This window comes from Bos indicus x Bos taurus, chromosome 8 (assembly GCF_003369695.1).
Source record: "Bos indicus x Bos taurus breed Angus x Brahman F1 hybrid chromosome 8, Bos_hybrid_MaternalHap_v2.0, whole genome shotgun sequence".
Taxonomy (NCBI): domain Eukaryota; kingdom Metazoa; phylum Chordata; class Mammalia; order Artiodactyla; family Bovidae; genus Bos; species Bos indicus x Bos taurus.
In genome coordinates, this window is record NC_040083.1 from 46,274,979 (window position 1) to 46,292,649 (window position 17,671).

Sequence of the window (17,671 nt, forward strand, 5' to 3'; positions counted from 1 at the left end):
AAATTAATTCTTTGTTAGTTGTTTCCTTTGCGATTATTTTCTCCTATTCTGAGGGTTGACTTTTCAGCTTGTTTGTAGTTTCCTTTGGTGTGTAAAAGCTTTTAAGTTTAATTAGGTCCCACTGGTTCATTTTTGGTTTTATTTCCTTTACTCTAGGAGGTGGGTCATAGAGGATATTGCTTTGATTTATGTCATCCAGTGTTTTGCCTGTGTTTTTCTCCAAGAGGTTTATAGTCTCGTGTCTTACATTTAGGTCTTTAACCCTTTTGAGCTTATTTTGTGTATGGCTTTAGGAAGTGTTTAATTTCCTTTTTTACATGTAGCTGTTCAGCTTTCCCAGCACCACGTATTGAAGAGGCTATCTTTGCTCTATTGTGTATTCTTGCCTCCTTTGTCAAAAATAAGACATCCATAGGTGCATGGGTTTATCTCTGGGCTCTCTGTCTTGTTCCATTGGTCTGTTTTTTGTGCCAGTACCATACTGTTTTGATGACTGTAGCTTTTGTAGTATTTTGTAGTCTGAAATCAGGAAGGTTAATTCCTCCAGCTCCATTCTTCTTTCTCAAGACTGCTTTGGCTATTCAGGGGTCTTTGTGTTTCCATATGAATTGTGAAATTTTTTGTTCTAGTTCTGTGAAAAATGCCATTGGTTATTCAATAGGGATCACATTGAATCTGTAGATTGCATTTGGTAGTATACTCATTTTCTCAATATTGATTCTTCCTACCCAGGAACATGGAATATCTCTCCATCTGTTTATGTCATCTTTGATTTCTTTCATCAGTGTCTTATAATTTTCCACATACAGTTCTTTTATCTCCTTAGGTAGGTTTGTTCCTTAGGTAGGTTTATTCCTAGATATTTTATTCTTTTTGTTGCGGTGGTGAGTGAGATTGTTTCCTTAACTTCTCTTTCTGATTTTTCATTGTTAGTACATAGGACTGCAAGTGATTTCTGTGTATTGACTTTATATCTTGCTTCTATGCTAAATTCACTCATTAGCTATAGTAATTTTCTGATAGTTTCTTTGGGGTTTTCTGCGTATAGTATCATGTCATCTGCAGACAGTGAGGGCTTTACTTCTTCTTTTCCTATCTGGATTCCTTTTATTTCTTTTTCTTCTCTACTTGCCATAGCTATGACTTCCAGAACTGTGTTGAATAATTGTGGTGAGAGTAGACACCCTTGTCTTGTTCCTCATATTAGAGGGAATGGTTTCAGTTTTTCACCATTGAGAATGATGTTTGCTGTGAGCTTATCATATACGGCCTTTACTATGTTGTGGTAGGTTCCTTCTATGCCCATTTTTTGAAGTGTTTCTATCATAAAGGGGTGCTGAGTTTTGTCAAAGGCTTTTGTTTTTTTGTATTAAGATGATCGTATGTTTTTTATCTTTCAATTTGTTAATATGGTGTTTCACTTTGATTGATTTGCATATATTAAAGAATCCTTGCATCCCTGGAATAAACCTGACTTGGTCATGGTGATGGAGTTAATTCTTAGGTAGGTTGATAAGGAGTCTGGGGCCCTCAATGAGAAAGGGGTCCTGGACCCTGGAGGAGGAGAAAGGGACAGACTTTTTTCCCCTACATTCCTTTGTCTTAGTCATCTAAGACATTTTTTTCTTAAGCTCTGAGTTGTTTGGCAACAATCTATTTCTTCTAAGACTTAACTTTCTTTAAGCCCAGAGCTAATGGTCAGCAAAGCAACTCATGTTGCTCAAGTGTATGTTTTTCCTTAAACTCTGTACTAATGATTATATAACAACAATGTATCTTGCTGAAGGACATTTTCTCCTTAAGACCCTTCTGGCTAATCCTGTTATTGGAGATCAGTGGAGAAATAACTCCAGAAAGAATGAAGGGATGGAGCCAAAGCAAAAAGAATACCCAGCTATGGATGTGACTGGTGATAGAAGCAAGGTCCAATGCTGTAAAGAGCAATATTGCATAGGAACCTGGACTGTCAGGTCCATGAATCAAGGCAAATTGGAAGTGGTCAAACAAGAGATGGCCAGAGTGAATGTCGACATTCTAGGAATCAGCAAACTCAAATGGACTGGAATGGGTGAATTTAACTCAGATGACCATTATATCTACTACTGCGGGCAGGAATCCCTCAGAAGAAATGGAGTGGCCATCATGGTCAACAAAAGAGTCTGAAATGCAGTACTTGGATGCAATCTCAAAAACGACAGAATGATCTCTGTTCGTTTCCAAGGCAAACCATTCAGTATCACAGTAATCCAAGTCTATGCCCCAACCAGTAACGCTGAAGAAGCTGAAGTTGAACGGTTCTATGAAGACCTACAAGACCTTTTAGAACTAACACCCAAGAAAGATGTCCTTTTCATTATAGGGGACTGGAATGCAAAAGTAGGAAGTCAAGAAACACCTAGAGTAACAGGCGAATTTGGCCTTGGAATACGGAATGAAGCAGGGCAAAGACTAATAGACTTTTGCCAAGAAAATGCACTGGTCATAGCAAATGCCCTCTTTCAACAACACAAGAGAAGACTCTACACATGAACATCACCAGATGGTCAGCACCGAAATCAGATTGATTATATTCTTTGCAGCCAAAGATGGAGAAGCTCTATACAGTCAACAAAAACAAGACCGGGAGCTGACTGTGGCTCAGATCATGAACTCCTTATTGCCAAATTCAGACTTAAATTGAAAAAAGTAGGGAAAATCACTAGACCATTCAGGTATGACCTAATCAAATCCCTTATGATTATACAGTGGAAGTGAGAAATAGATTTAAGGGCCTGGATCTGATAGATAGAGTGCCTGATGAACCATGGAATGAGGTTCGTGACATTGTACAGGAGACAGGGATCAGACCATCCCCATGGAAAAGAAATGCAAAAAAGCAAAATGGCTGTCTGGGGAGGCCTTACAAATAGCTGTGAAAAGAAGAGAAGTGAAAAGCAAAGGAGAAAAGGAAAAATATAAGCATCTGAATTCAGAGTTCCAAAGGAAGAGATAGGAAAGCCTTCCTCAGTGATCAATGCAAAGAAATAGAGGAAAACAACAGACTGGGAAAGACTAGAGATCTCTTCAAGAAAATTAGAGATACCAAGGGAACATTTCACGCAAAGACGGGCACAATAAAGGCCAGAAATGGTATGAACCTAACAGAAGCAGAAGATATTAAGAAGAGGTGGCAAGAATACACAGAAGAACTGTACAAAAAAGATCTTCATGACACAGATAAGCACAATGGTGTGATCACTGACCTAGAGCCAGACATCCTAGAATGTGAAGTCCAGTGGGCCTTAGGAAGCATCACTACGAACAAAGCTAGTGGAGGTGATGGAATTCCAGTTGAACTATTCCAAATCCTGAAAGATGATGCTGTGAAAGTGCTGCACTCAGTATGCCAGCAAATTTGGAAAACTCAGCAGTGGCCACAGGACTGGGAAAGGTCAGTTTTCATTCCAATCCCTAAGAAAGGCAATGCCAAAGAATGCTCAAACTACCACCCAATTGCACTCATCTCACACTCTAGTTAAGTAATGCTCAAGATTCTCCAAGCCAGGCTTCAGCAATACGTGAACCATGAACTTCCAGATATTCAAGCTGGATTTAGAAAAGGCAGAGGAACCAGAGATCAAATTGCCAACATCCGCTGGATCATGGAAAAAGCAAGAGAGTTCCAGAAAAACATCTATTTCTGCTTTATTGACTATGCCAAAGCCTTTGACTGTGTGGATCACAATAAACTGTGGAAAATTCTGAAAGAGATGGGAATACCAGACCACCTGATCTGCCTCTTGATAAATCTGTATGCAGGTCAGGAAGCAACAGTTAGAACTGGACATGGAACAACAGACTGGTTCCAAATAGGAAAAGGAGTATGTCAAGGCTGTATATTGTCACCCTGCTTATTTACCTTCTATGCAGAGTACATCATGAGAAACGCTGGACTGGAAGAAGCACAAGGTGGAATCAAGATTGCCAGGAAAAATATCAATAACCTCAGATATGCTGATGACACCACCCTTATGGCAGAAAGTGAAGAGGAACTAAAGAGCCTCTTGATGACAGTGAAAGTGGAAAGTGAAAAAGTTGGCTTAAAGCTCAACATTCAGAAAACAAAGATCATGGCATCCCATCACTTCATGGGAAATAGATGGAGAAACAGTGGAAACAGTGTCAGACTTTATTTTTCTGGGCTCCAAAATCACTACAGATGGTGACTGCAGCCATGAAATTAAAAGACGCTTACTCCTTGGAAGGAAAGTTATGACCAACCTAGATAGCATATTCAAAAGTGGAGACATTACTTTGCCAACAAAGGTTCCTCTAGTCAAGGCTATGGTTTTTCCTGTAGTCGAGTATGGATGTGAGAGTTGGACTGTGAAGAAGGCTGAGCGCCGAAGAATTGATGCTTTTGAACTGTGGTGTTGGAGAAGACTCTTGAGAGTTCCTTGGACTGCAAGGAGATCCAACCAGTCCATTCTGAAGGAGATCAGCCCTGGGATTTCTTTGGAGGGAATGATGCTGAAGCTGAAACTCCAGTACTTTGGCCACCTCATGTGAAGAGCTGACTCATTGGAAAAGACTCTGATGCTGGGAGGGATTGTGGGCAGGAGGAAAAGGGGATGCTAGAGGATGAGATGGCTGGATGGCATCCATCACTGACTCGATGGACTTGAGTCTGAGTGAACTCCAGGAGTTTGTGATGGACAGGGAGGCCTGGCATGCTGCCATTCCTGGGGTTGCAAAGAGTCGGACACGACTGAGCGACTGAACTGAACTGAAGTGAACTGAACTGAAAGATGTAGGTTGTGGGAGTCGGTCTGGTAAGACCTTTCTGTGGGCAATAACCAGTTGAAAAAGTGTATAAAATCTTGATAAACCTAGTGAGTGGCCCCTCTCTGCCCCTTCTGGTGTCTTTGTCAGAAGCTGTCTCTGTCCGTTTCCACTTTAATAAAACTTCTGCCTCATGAAGGCCTTGAGTAACTGCAGCTGTGTCTTTGGTCCCAAAGCAAAGTTCTCTCCTTCAGAAATCTCGAATCCAACATTGTTCACCGTAAGCTGTCAATGGTGTGTGAGTTTTTTAATATGTTGTTGAATTCTGTTTGCTAGAATTTTGTTGAGGATTTTTGCATCTATGTTCATCAGTGATACTGACCTGTAATTTTCTATTCTTGTGTTGTCTTTGCCTGGTTTTCCTATCAGGGTGATGGTGGCCTCATAGAATGAGTTTAGAGGTGTTCCTTCTGCAGTTTTTTGGAAGAGTTTCAGAAAAGTAGGCATTAGCTCTTCTCTAAATGTTTGATAGAATTGCCCTGTGATGCCATCTGACCCTGGGCTTTTGTTTTTTGGGAGATTTTTTATCACAGTTTCAGTGTTTGTAATTGTCTTGTTCATAATTTCTCTTTCTTCCTGGTTCAGTCATGGGAGGTTGAACTTGTCTAAGAATCTGTCCATTTCCTCTAGGTTGTCCATTTTATTAGCATATAGTTACTCATAATATTCTCTTATGGTCGTGTGTATTTTGTAACCTTTCCTTTTTAATTTCTAATTTTGTTGATTTTTCTTCCCTTTTTTTTTCTTGATTGTCTGGCTAGTGGTTTGTCAGTCTTATCTTCTCAAAGAGCCAGCTTTCTTGGTTTTATTAATCTTTGCTATTGTTTCCTTCATTTCTTTTTTCATTTATTTCTGCTTTGATCTTTATAATTTATTTCCTTCTGCTGACTCTGAGGATTTTTGTTCTTATTTTTCCAGCTGCTTTAGATGTGGAGTTAGGTTGTCTATTTGATGTTTTTCTTGTTTCTTGAGGTAGGATTGTATTGCTATATAAAATTCCCTCTTAGAACTGCTTTTGCTGAATCCCATAGGTCTTGGGTTGTTGTGTTTTCATTGTCATTTGTTTCAAGGAATTTTTTTATTTCCCTTCTTATTTAAGTAACCTCTTTGTTATCTAGTAGTGTATTGCTTAATCTTCATGGGTTTGTGTTTTTTGCTTTCTTTTTTTTTTTCCTGTAGTCTCATAGCTTTGTGGTCAGAGGAGATACTTGATACTATTTCAGTTTTCTTAAATTTACTGAGGCTTGACTTGTGGCCCAAGATGTAGTCTCTCCTGGAGAATGTTTCATGTGCACTTAAGAAGAAGTTGTGTTCTTTTGCATTTGGATGAAAAGTCCTGAATATAACAGTTAGATCCATTTGGTCTTATGTTTCCTTTAAGGCTTGTGTTTCCTTATTGATTCTCTGTTTTGATGATCTGTCCCTTGGTGCAAGTGCAGTTTTAAAATGCCCTAGTATTATTGTATTACTGTGATTTTCCCTTTTATGCCTGTTAGTGTTTGCCTTGTATAAACACTAACATATGAGATGTTCCTATGTTGGGTGCATAAATATTTACAATTGCTGTGTCTTCTTGGATTGACCCCTTGATCATTATGTAGTACCCTTCTTGATCTCTTATTACATTATTTATTGTAAAATCTATTTTTTCTGCAATAAAGATTGCCTCTCTCTTTCTTTTGGGTTGCATTTGCATGGAATATCTTTGTCCATCCTTTTACTTTCAGTCTGTATGTGTCTCTAGGTCTCTTGGGTCTCTTGTAGGCACCATGCAATGAGTCTTATTTTTGTATTCATTCAGTTAGTATCTTTTGGTTGGTTCAGTTAATCCATTTGCATTTAAAGAAATGATTGATATATATGTTCCTATTGGCTTTTTCTTAATTGTTTTGGGTTTGTTTTTATAATCTTTCCTTTCTCTTGTGTTTACTGGCTATGTAAGTCCCTTTAATATTTGTTGTAAGGCTGGTTTGGTGGTGCTAAATTCTCTTAACTTTTATTTTTCTATAAAGCATTTGATTTTCTCTATCAATTTTGAATGAGAGCTTTGCCATGTATAGTAATCTTAGTTGTAAATTTTTTTCTTTCAGTGCTTTAAATATATCCTGCCATTCCCTTCTGGCCTGCAGAGTTTTTGCTGAAAAATCTGCTGTTAATCATATGGGTTTTCCCTTGCTGCTTTTAATATTCTTTCTTTCTGTTTAATCTCTGTTAGCTTGATTAATATGAGTCTCGATGTGTTTCTCCTTGGTTTTATCCTGTAAGGGATTCTCTGTGCTTCTTGGACTTGATGGACTATTTCCTTTCCATGTTGGGGAAGTTTTCAACTATAATTTCTTCAAAATGTTCTCAGTGCCTTTCTTTTTTCCTTCTTCCTCTGGAACCCCTGTAACTCGAATGTTGGTTTGTTTAATATTGTCTCAGAGGTCTCTGAGGCTATCCTCAGTTCTTCTCATTCTTTTCCTTTATTGTGCTCTTCAGCAGTTATTTTCACCACTCTATCTTCCAGCTCACTTAACCATTCTTCTGCCTCAGTTATTGTGCTGTTGGTTCCTTCTAGAGTATTTTTAATTTCAGTAACTGTGTTATTCATCTCAGTTTGCTTATTCTTTATTTCTTCTGTGTCCTTGGCAACTGTATTAATTGTTTCTTGCGTTTTCTCCATTCTGTTTTCAAGTCTTTGGAACATCTTTACTACCATCATTCTGAATTCTTTTTCAGATAGATTGCTTATTTCCTCTTTATTTGGTGTTATGAGTTTCTCCTTTGTTCTTTCATTTGTATTGCATTTCTCTGTCTTTTTATTTTTTTCTAACTTGCTCTGATTGAGGTCTCCATTTTCCAGGCTTTAGGGTTGTATACCTTTTTGGTTTTGGTTTTTGTCCTTGGAGGAAAGGTTGGTTTAGTGGTTTGTGTTGACTTCTTATTAGGGGTGACTTGTGCCTGTGTTCTAGTGGGAAGAGGGGAGGTTCCCCCAACCCACCCACCCCCCGCCGCCCCCGATGGGAAGGGCTGTGTGAGGTGGTATATTTTGGAGTGCCTGTGGGACTCCTATCTGTTGATGATTATTGATGATGTGGTTTTTTCTTGCTTGTCGTTTTGGTAAAGTGTCCTGGGTGGATGCTGTCAACAGCTGGATGATACTAGGCTTTGTGTACAGGTGTCAAAGTTCTCAGTAATTAATACCCCCTGGGGTTAGGAGTTCTCTGGCAGTCTGGGATCTTGGACTCAATGCTCCCACCTCACTGGTTCAGGTGTGATCCCTGGTCAGTGGATTGGGCCTCCATAAGTCACTTGTTATGGGATTAAAGGGAGCTAAAGCAAACATACCAAGACAAAAAGTAAAACATGGCATGAAATAAAAGATGAACCCAGATGGATGGTAAATACAAAATCAAGATTGCAGAAATAATAGGACATATACACACTTTCATGCACAGTTATAACCAAAGTATTCTAAGGTATCAACCATTTAAAAGCAGAGCTAACTAATGCTCAATCTGGAAAACTGAGGCTGAGCAGAGTGCCAGCTGAGGAATATAGCCAGGAGAGCACAACAGTTTAACTTACATGGTGAAAAGAGTGAAGACTAAGAAAAAGAAAAAGGAGAAGGGAGAGAAAAATAGAAAAACAAAAACAAATAGACATATGTGAAAAAGATTTATATATATTCAGAAATAGCTACAGCTGGTAAAGAACTATAAGAAAGCAATCAAATATATAAAAATATGTAAAATACTTTTTATATATTTTAATATATATATAAAAACATATACATTATATATATAAACAAATATATAAAAAAAACAAAATCACCCAAGGGTGAAAAAGATTTTTTAATTTCTTTTTTTTTTAACAAGAAAAACAAAGAGGAAAACTCCCTAGCACCACAAGTCTAATGTAAAGGTAGAAATATGTTGGGGGAATAAACAGTATGATTTAAAAAAGAAGAAAAAGTTCTCAAGATCATAGTTCTTGCTTGTGGAGTCTGCCCCCATGGATGGGGTTGGGTTAGTGTCCTGTAATATTTTCATGGTTGGGGAGCTTGTGCCTGTGTTCTGGTTGATCAAACTGGGTCTTGTCTCTGAAGGGCAGCTCAGTGTCCAATAGTAGGTTTCCAATGTCTGTGGATTCAGTATGTCTTTGGGCAGCCCTTCTGGCTTGGCAGTGTTAGACACATCTATTTCTGCAGCTACCTCGAAGTGGCCCTCTCAGCATATCTTCACTGCCACCAGCCCCCTACCTGTTCCTGGAATCATTGCCAGTGCTTCCATCCCCAGTCCCGCCCCATAGGCCAAAGCTTTCTAGGTAGGGACTTGTGTGGATCATTTTTTGGCTGCCCACCCCTGCCCTCTGCATCATGGAGAGTTGTGTGGGCTTTCCCCAGCCCTCTGAGCTCACCCTCTGTGCCACAAGGTTCGTGTACCCTGAAAGGGTTTGTGTGCCCCTTTCTCAGCCCCCAGGGCCCATCCTCTGTGCCACAAGGTCCGTGTGCCCTCAGAGCTTTGTATGTGTCGCTGTGCCTCTCTCACACCACGCCCCTCACCCTCTACACCGCAAGGCTTGTCTGCACTTCTGAGGTTTGTATGCTGCGCCTCTCTCAGCACCCTCTTCCCTGCAGGGCTTCTGTGGGCTTCTCTGGGTTCCCCAAGCACACTGTCTAGTCAGGGCCACAGTCCATGAGCTGTTTAAGAGCTGAGAAGTGCAGCAGCTTTCTCTGTTTTCTGCCTCTAGGTCCCTGCTTTGCCTGGCTTTCCAAGATTCTGCAGCTCCCCTTGGGCTCACCTGTGAGTTCCTGTGCTTGGGAACTCTTCTTCCTTCACTGTTCCCTCCCTCCCTCTGATCCAGAAGTTCTCTGTCTCTTCCCTTTTTGTGTCTCTGTACTCTCTCTTATCTGATTCCAGAGAGCTTAGCCTGCCTCCTGGAGGCCTGGGGTCTTCTGTTGTCACCTGTGTGTGTGTGAAGTCGCTCAGTTGTGTCCGACTCTTTGCAACGCCGTGGACTGTAGCCTGGCAGGCTCCTCTGTCTATGGGATCTCCTGGCAAGAATACTGGAGTGGGTTGCCATTTCCTTCTCTAGGGGATCTTCCCAGCCCAGGGATCAAACCTGGGTCTCCTGCATTGCAGGCAGACGCTTTATCCTCTGAGCCATAGTAATGGCTGTCACCTAGAGGTTCTTTGTAGGAATTGTTCTGTATCTTGATGAGATTTTGATGTATTTGTGGGGAGGCTGGTGATCTCACCGTTTTACTCCTCTGCCTTTATCTGTCTTTATCTTTATCTGTCTCCCCAAACTGTGGAAAATTCTTAATGACATGCGAGTACCAGACCACTGCACCTGTTTCCTGAGAAACCTGTATATGGGTCAAGAAGCAGTAGTTAGAAACAGACATGGAACAACTGACTGGTTCCAGATTGGGAAAGGAGTACATCAAGGCTATATAGTCACCCTGCTTATTTAAATTACATGCAGAATATGTCATAAAAAATGCCAGGCTGGATGAATCACAAGCTTGAATCAATATTGTTGGGAGAAAAACCAACAACCTCAGATATGCAGATGATCTTTCTTGGCTGGCCCTACATCACGTGGCTCGTAGTTTCATTGAGTTAGACAAGGCTGTAATCCATGTGATGAATTTGGTTAGTTTTATGTGATTGTGGTTTTCATTCTATCTGTTCTCTGATGAATGAGGATAAGAGGCTTATGGAAGCTTCCTGATAGGAGGGACTGGCTGTGGGGAAAACTGCATCTTACTCTGGTGGGCAGTGAGTTGTTGTTTTTTTTTTTTTTTTTTGCTCCTTGGTAGAAAAGCTATGACCAACCTAGACAGCTTATTAAAAAGCAGAGCTACTACTTTGCCAACAAAGGGCCGTCTAGTCAAAGCTATTGTTTTTCCAGTGGTCATGTATGGATGTGAGAGTTGGACTATAAAGAAAGCTGAGTGCTGAAGAATTGATGCTTTTGAACTGTGGTGTTGGAGAAGACTCTTGAGAGTCCCTTGGACTGCAAGGAGATCCAAACAGTCCATCCTAAAGGAAATCAATCCTGCATATTCATTGGAAAAACTGGTGCTGAAGCTCCAGTACTTTGGCCACCTGATCTGAAGAACTGACTCATTGGAAAAGACCCTGTTGCTGGGAAAGATTGAGGGCAGGGGGAGAAGGGGACGACAGAGGATGAGATGGTTGGATGGCATCACCGACTCAATGGACATGAGTTTGAGCAAGCTCCAGGAGTTGGTGATAGACTGGGAGTCCTGGCGTGCTGCAGTCCATGGGGTCGCAAAGGGTTCAGATATGACTGAATGACTGAACTGAACTGATGGGCAAGGCTGTTCTCAGTAAATCTTTAATCCAATTTTCTGCTAACTGATGGAACTATGTTCCCTCCCTGTAGTTTGACCTAAGGGCAAACTATGGTAGAGGTAATGGCGACCTTCCCAAAAGGACTTATGCCGGCTTGCCGTACCTCCCAGGACTGCTGCGGTCAGTGCCCCTGACCCTGCTGCAGGCCACTGTTGACCACGCTTCCACCAGAGACTTCTGAAGACTCACAGACAAGCTGGGCTTAGTGTCTTGTGGGGTCACTGCTTGTTTATCCTGGGTCCTGGTGCCCACAGGGTTTTGACCTGGAAAAGGTCAGTTTTCATTCCCATCCTAAAAAAAGGGCAATGCCAAAGAATGTTCACACTAATGTGCAGTTTCTTATATTTCACATGCTAGTAAAGTAATTGTCAAAATCCTTCAAGTTAGACTTCAGCAGTATGTGAACCGAAAACTTCAGATGTACAAGCTGGATTTAGAAAAGACATAAGAACCAGAAATCAAACTGCTAACATCCACTGGATCATAGAGAAAGGAAGAGAATTCCAGAAAAACATCTACTTCTGCTTCATTGACTATGCTAAAGCCTTTGACTGTATGGGTCACAACAAACTGTGGAAACTTCTTAAAGAGATGGGAATACCAGACCGTCTCTCCTGCCTCCTGAGAAACCTATATGCAGGTCAAGAAGCAATCATTAGAACTGTACATGGAACAACGGACTTGTTTCAGAAGGGAAAGGAGTATATCAAGGCTGTATTTTGTCTCCCTGCTTATTTAACTTATATGCAGAATACATCATGTGAAACTCTAGGCTTGATGAAACAGAAGCTGGAATCAAGATTGCCACAAGAAATATCGATAACCTGAGATATGCAGATGATACCACCCTTATGGCAGAAAGTGTAAGAGGAACTAAAGAGCCTGTTGATGAAGGTGAAAGAGGAGAGTGAAAATGCTGGGTTGAAAATCAATATTCAAAAAACTAAGATCGTGTCATCTAGTCCCACCACTTCATGGCAAATAGAAGGGGAAACAATGGAAACAGTGACTTTATTTTTTGTCCAAAATCACTGTGGATGGTAACTGCAGCTGTGAAATTAAAAGATGCTTGCTCCTTGGAGGAAAAGCTGTGACAGACCTAGACAGCGTAAAAAAGAGCAGAGACATTAGTTTGCTGTCAAAGGTCTGTATCGTTAAAGCTGTGGTTTTTCCAGTAGTCATGTACAGATGTGAGAGTTGGACCATAAAGAAGGCTGATCACCTAAAAGTTGATGCTTTCTAACTGTGGTGTTGGAGAAGACTCTTGAGAGTTCCTTGGACAACAAGGACATCAAACCAGTCAATCCTAAAGGAAATCAATTCTGAGTATTCATTGCAATGACTGATGCTGAAGCTGAAGTTCCAATACTTTGGCCACCTGATGTAAAGAACTGACTCATTGGAAAAGACCCTGATGCTGGGAAAGATTGAAGGCAGGAGGAGAAGGGGACGACAGAGGATGAGATGATTGGTTGGCATCACGGACTCAGTGGACATGAGTTTGAGCAAACTCTAGGATATGGAGAAGGACAAGGAAGCCTGGAGTGCTATCCATGGGGTCACAAAGAGTTAGACATAATTTAGTGTCCGAACAACAATTGATAAAAGTGACTTGTGGTTGCCAAGAATTTTTTTTACTGTTCCTTCACCATGAATAACTTGAGAAACATTGCTTGGAGTAGCCTTGGAGGGTTAGTAGCCTTGGAGGGTAGCTATAAGAACTCTTATATAAGATAAAGCAGAGTGATTATACTTGGAGGTAGGATGATGGTTTTAAAAGGAGGAAGTACTCTGATCAGAGTAGTCTGCTTTTAACAGTGCTGTTAATGAGATCTGAGACAGTCTCATATTAACTGAGTGAGTAGATGGCCTTTAGCAATATTGGATTGAGGAAGGAGGAGAAGATGTGAATTCATCTCAGAATGAGAGCATTTGTCCAAAATCACTGTGGATGGTAACTGCAGCTGTGAAATTAAAAGATGCTGCTCCTTCAAGGAAAAGCTGTGACAGACCTAGACAGCGTACAAAAGAGCAGAGACGTTACTTTGCTGTCAAATGTAAATGTAAATAATACATTTATTAGACAAACGTAGTAGTGTTTTGGGGGAGTTCTGAGTGCCTGTTTAAGTTATGTGGCCATAAATTTGAAGTAAGACCTGTTTTCAAAAATCTCTCCAATTAGTTCAGTTGTTTAGATCCAGATAAATTGAAGGTATATATTTAGGTTTAATAAGGACTGACCTTTTCCCTTGCTAATGTAAATTAGGAATGGTGTGGGGTCAGCACGTCTTTGCATGGGAGTGATTCTCATGCTGAGTTGTGGAACCTCAGCGGGTGAAGGAAAGAAATGAGGAGGGGGGTGGTTGATGGTGAAAAGATAGTTGGCTCTGTGGTTTGCAGGACTCTGTAGTCAAACAACAGTTGTAATACCATGGAAGTAAAATGGAAGGGAAGGAAGAGGGTGATCAAAGAGTAGGATTGTGGGAATATAGTTTTCGGAGGTGGTATGATTTTTTGGTGAATGGATATCATTAAATATAACCATAGGAGAGGTTGGCCGAGGTGGTGTTTAGGAAAAGATGGTTGAAGTTGAAGAAGTCAAGGAACACAGAGGCCAAAGATTTAAACTGGTTTTCTGTATGTATGTTGAAATACCATGATGGCCAGCATAATGATGGAAAGACAAGGTAGTCGTAGTCGGGTGCTAAAGTCATGATTGAATGAAGGGTGTGAGGAAAGATTTTGAGGGAGGCAGTTAACATCGCAAAGATAATGGGTGGTAACGTCTGATCGCATGGTCTTCAAAGGATCCGAAGTGGGGCTCAGTTGATGGAGAAAGTAGTACAGTGGAGATTAATGAGGACACCCTCCCCACCTGAGTCCTGAAGTATCCTGAAGGATTATAGCAGGAAAAGGTCACCATTTGAAAGGGCTCCAGGGAGAAGTGTCTTCCAGCAATCACCAAATTTTACTTAGAACAAGAAGAGAGGGCATTCAGAGAAATTAAATATTCAGAGCAGTATGTGGATAGTATCCTAGCGAACGTGGATTATCTAAGAGGCTTGGACTTACTGTGCCTGAGCTGAACTTGGGTGTACAGATTAGTTAGTTATGGTAGTTTGTTGGATGAAGGTGTTGAATGAGTTAAAAACAGAACTCAAAACTTAGCTAGAAGGACAGGGTACCATCAGGTTGCTTTGCAGTTTTTCAGGTCAGTGTCAAAAGAGACTTCTTGGTGTAAAATTTTTTCAGCAGCTCAGTGATTTTTGGTAGCTTGGTGGTCTCTTTTGCTGGAATTGCAGAAGTTATATTTATTAAATTTCTTGTCCCTTTTTGATTGACTTGGAATTCCTTATGTGTTTGGTGTATTCTTAATTCCATCCTTGTCTCCCATGACCTGCCAGTTTAGTCTCCTAAAACATGGGTTTCCTAGCTGAACACTATGGCTTCTTGTCTGCTTGCTTCTTTCAGGACCATTGAACATTGTTAATTTTCAGTCACATACACACACATACATACATCTTATTTTTTCAAATTTTTTTCTTCACTTCTGTGTGTTGTAGGAGAGGGAATTTTGGCATATATTCAGTTCATTGTCTGATACTGTCAAAGCTAAACTTTTAAAAAGGAAAATTGATACCAACCCAAATTTCCAAAGATCCCCTGGAGAAGTTCACAACAACCCACTCCAGTATTCTTGCCTGGAGAATCCCATGGACAGAGGAGCCTGGCAAGCTGCAATCCATAAGGTTGCAAAGAGTAGGACACAACTGAAGCAGCTTAGCCTGCATGTACCCTGAACATAAGCATATAGATTGAGGATTGAAATCTTAAAATATTAATTTGAATTGCTAGTAGAAAGTAACTGAAAAAAAAAGGTTTATTTTGGTTTAAAATTAGTAGGATATAATCTTCATCATCGTTTCTGTTATTACTGCTTTATTGAATGTTTGTTGTACCATATAACTATTTTCAGCTTTATGATGTATGTGAAATCTTCCTGTAAATATTTAGAGATCTGCTGATTGGCTTTATAAATATTTTGCTTATTCAGCAAATATATAATGAATGCTACTATATACTAAGCACTGCTCTGGATACTTGGTATGTATTACTGAACAAGTAAAGAGACAAGCAGTCTGGTAGGATTAGCAGTCTAATTCTAGTGGGATACCTTTTAGTGAGGAAAAAACCCATATTCTTAGAGTGTTTGCATTTTTAAAACTATTATCACTATAAAAACCATATAAACCAGGAGAAAAAACAATCTCTAATACTAATCTGCTTTTGTTTTATTAGATTGAGGAGCTTCAGCAGGCTTTAACAGTAAAACAAAATGAAGAGCATGACCGACAGAGGAGAATAAGTAACACCCGCAAAATGATAGAAGATTTGCAAAATGAACTGAGGACCACAGAAAACTGTGAGAATCTTCAACCCCAAATTGATGCCATTACAAATGATCTGAGACGAGTTCAAGATGAAAAGGCATTATGCGAAAGCGAGATAATTGATAAGCGAAAAGAGAGGGAAACTCTAGAGAAGGAGAAGAGGAGTAAGTTTTATTAAACTTAGAGTGAAGACATGTTTATAAAATGGGAGATACGTCTCTGTTGATAGACTTTCTTCTTTCCCTGATCATGCCTAAGTGTTCCACTCTGCTTATTGAGGAAGCTCATTTAATACCTGTATCTGTTGGGTAATGATTTGCCACTAGCAGACCATTGTCTTAGGTCAGATTATGGCAGTTGATTTAATTCCCTAAAAATACTTTGTTTTCTGTACAGTCACTCAGTTTTCTGTTACTTCTCAGGTCAAATTTAAGCTCTTTATTCTAGCTTTCTTCCTTGAAGCCTCTCCAGTTTCATAATTATTTTTTTTTCCTGTAGATCATATGGCTAGATCATTATTCAGAGGAGATCTTACAGTCTGTCTTTTCAGTATATATGACTAAGATCAGTTAAAAAACATTTTAAAATGTATTTAGCAAAATGCTAGGTGTATGGTTTTAAGAGAAGAAAAAACTAGATAAGACAACTTCCTGATTCACTGTCAAGAGTAAGCACTCTTTAACTATTTCACCAATTTTTCTTCTAGTGGTTTTTCATGTATCTTAATCATATTTTTGTTTCTCCACATCTTGGTTAATCAACTTTAGATATCATCTTTTAATAGTTTGTTTCTTTAGATGTGAATTTCAACTCATGACACCTCTCTTAACCTATTGTTGTAATTCCTCAAGTGGGATTATTGTTTTAATATTAGTAATCATATATTAATGTGACTTACTATAAATATTCTTACTCTTTTTGTCATTTAGCATTTGTTGATAATGCTTTTTGCTTTTTGCTTTCCTCCTTTCTCATAATCTAAATCTGTAATGTGTACTCTGGTTTTTATAGTTTAAAGGCTGAAATATATTTTATTGAGAACCATAATAAATGTTATATGTTCTGTTTATGGGTTAATTCAAACAGCTAGAAATGCTAAGTATAATTTATGTTATTACAACAGTAAAACTTGTTCACAACAGAGCCAAGTAGTATATTACGACCTTATTTCCATTCATTGATAATTTTTTTTAAAGATTTTAATTTATCATTTTTTAGAAATGCCATGTAGTTTGGCATTTCCTTAATTGGGAAAAAAAGTATCTTCAAGTTCTGAAACCTTCCATCCTCCCCCTCCCACCTAAACTGATTGTTCTCAAGGTCTGTTACATGAATGATACCTAGGACTTGTCTCACACTTTTACTGTGTTGGATAAATAGCTGTTGCTGAATTCTGTGTCTTCATTTTTTTTTAATTCCTTATTTTCTAAGAGTACATCTTCAGGTAACCTCCTAGGAAGAGATACTTGAGAATTGAGTCTTTGCATCCCTGAAAAATCTTTACTTTGTTATCTCCCTTTTTTGTTGTATATAAAAATCTGGCTTGAAAACAATTTTTCTCAGAATTTTGAACACCTATTGTGATTGTTTTTTTGATAGGAAGTCTAGTGTTTTCTCATTTTGTACATGACTTGTTTATTTTTGATAGCTTAAAGATCATCTTGTATCCCAGATGTTTGGAAATTTGAGAATGATTTGTCCACGGTGGGTCTTTTTCACTGTGCTGGCTACTTGCTGAGTGGTATTTATAGCTTTTAGATCTAAGATACTCTTTTGTATTATTAATGGGTTATTTTACTAATTAAAGTTTTCAGAGAAATAATGCTTTGGTTATTTTCTCCCAATTTTAGGTGTAGATGATCATATTGTACGTTTTGACAATCTTATGAATCAAAAAGAAGATAAACTGAGACAGAGATATCGTGATACCTATGATGCTGTTTTATGGCTAAGAAATAACAGAGACAAATTTAAGCAAAGAGTCTGTGAGCCCATAATGCTCACGGTAAGAAATTTGTTCATCTTAGTAATATCGGTTAGTTTTATTATTATAATCATTGTAGATTTTGTTGTTTTAAGAATTCTTAGTCT

At 39.2% G+C, this 17,671-nt stretch overlaps 1 protein-coding gene across 3 annotated transcripts in view; it reads left to right on the forward strand.

Moving 5' to 3' along the window:
• SMC5 (structural maintenance of chromosomes 5) overlaps positions 1-17,671 on the forward strand; it is a 117,998-nt gene that overhangs the window by 65,250 nt on the left and 35,077 nt on the right. For all 3 annotated transcript variants that reach the window (XR_003512261.1, XM_027549441.1, XM_027549442.1), the window contains 2 exons: positions 15,489-15,744; positions 17,431-17,585. Coding sequence is in view for 2 of the 3 variants with exons in the window: in XM_027549441.1 (XP_027405242.1) it covers positions 15,489-15,744; positions 17,431-17,585 (411 nt within the window). In the remaining variant the exon portion in view is untranslated. The remainder of the gene's footprint in view (positions 1-15,488; positions 15,745-17,430; positions 17,586-17,671) is intronic.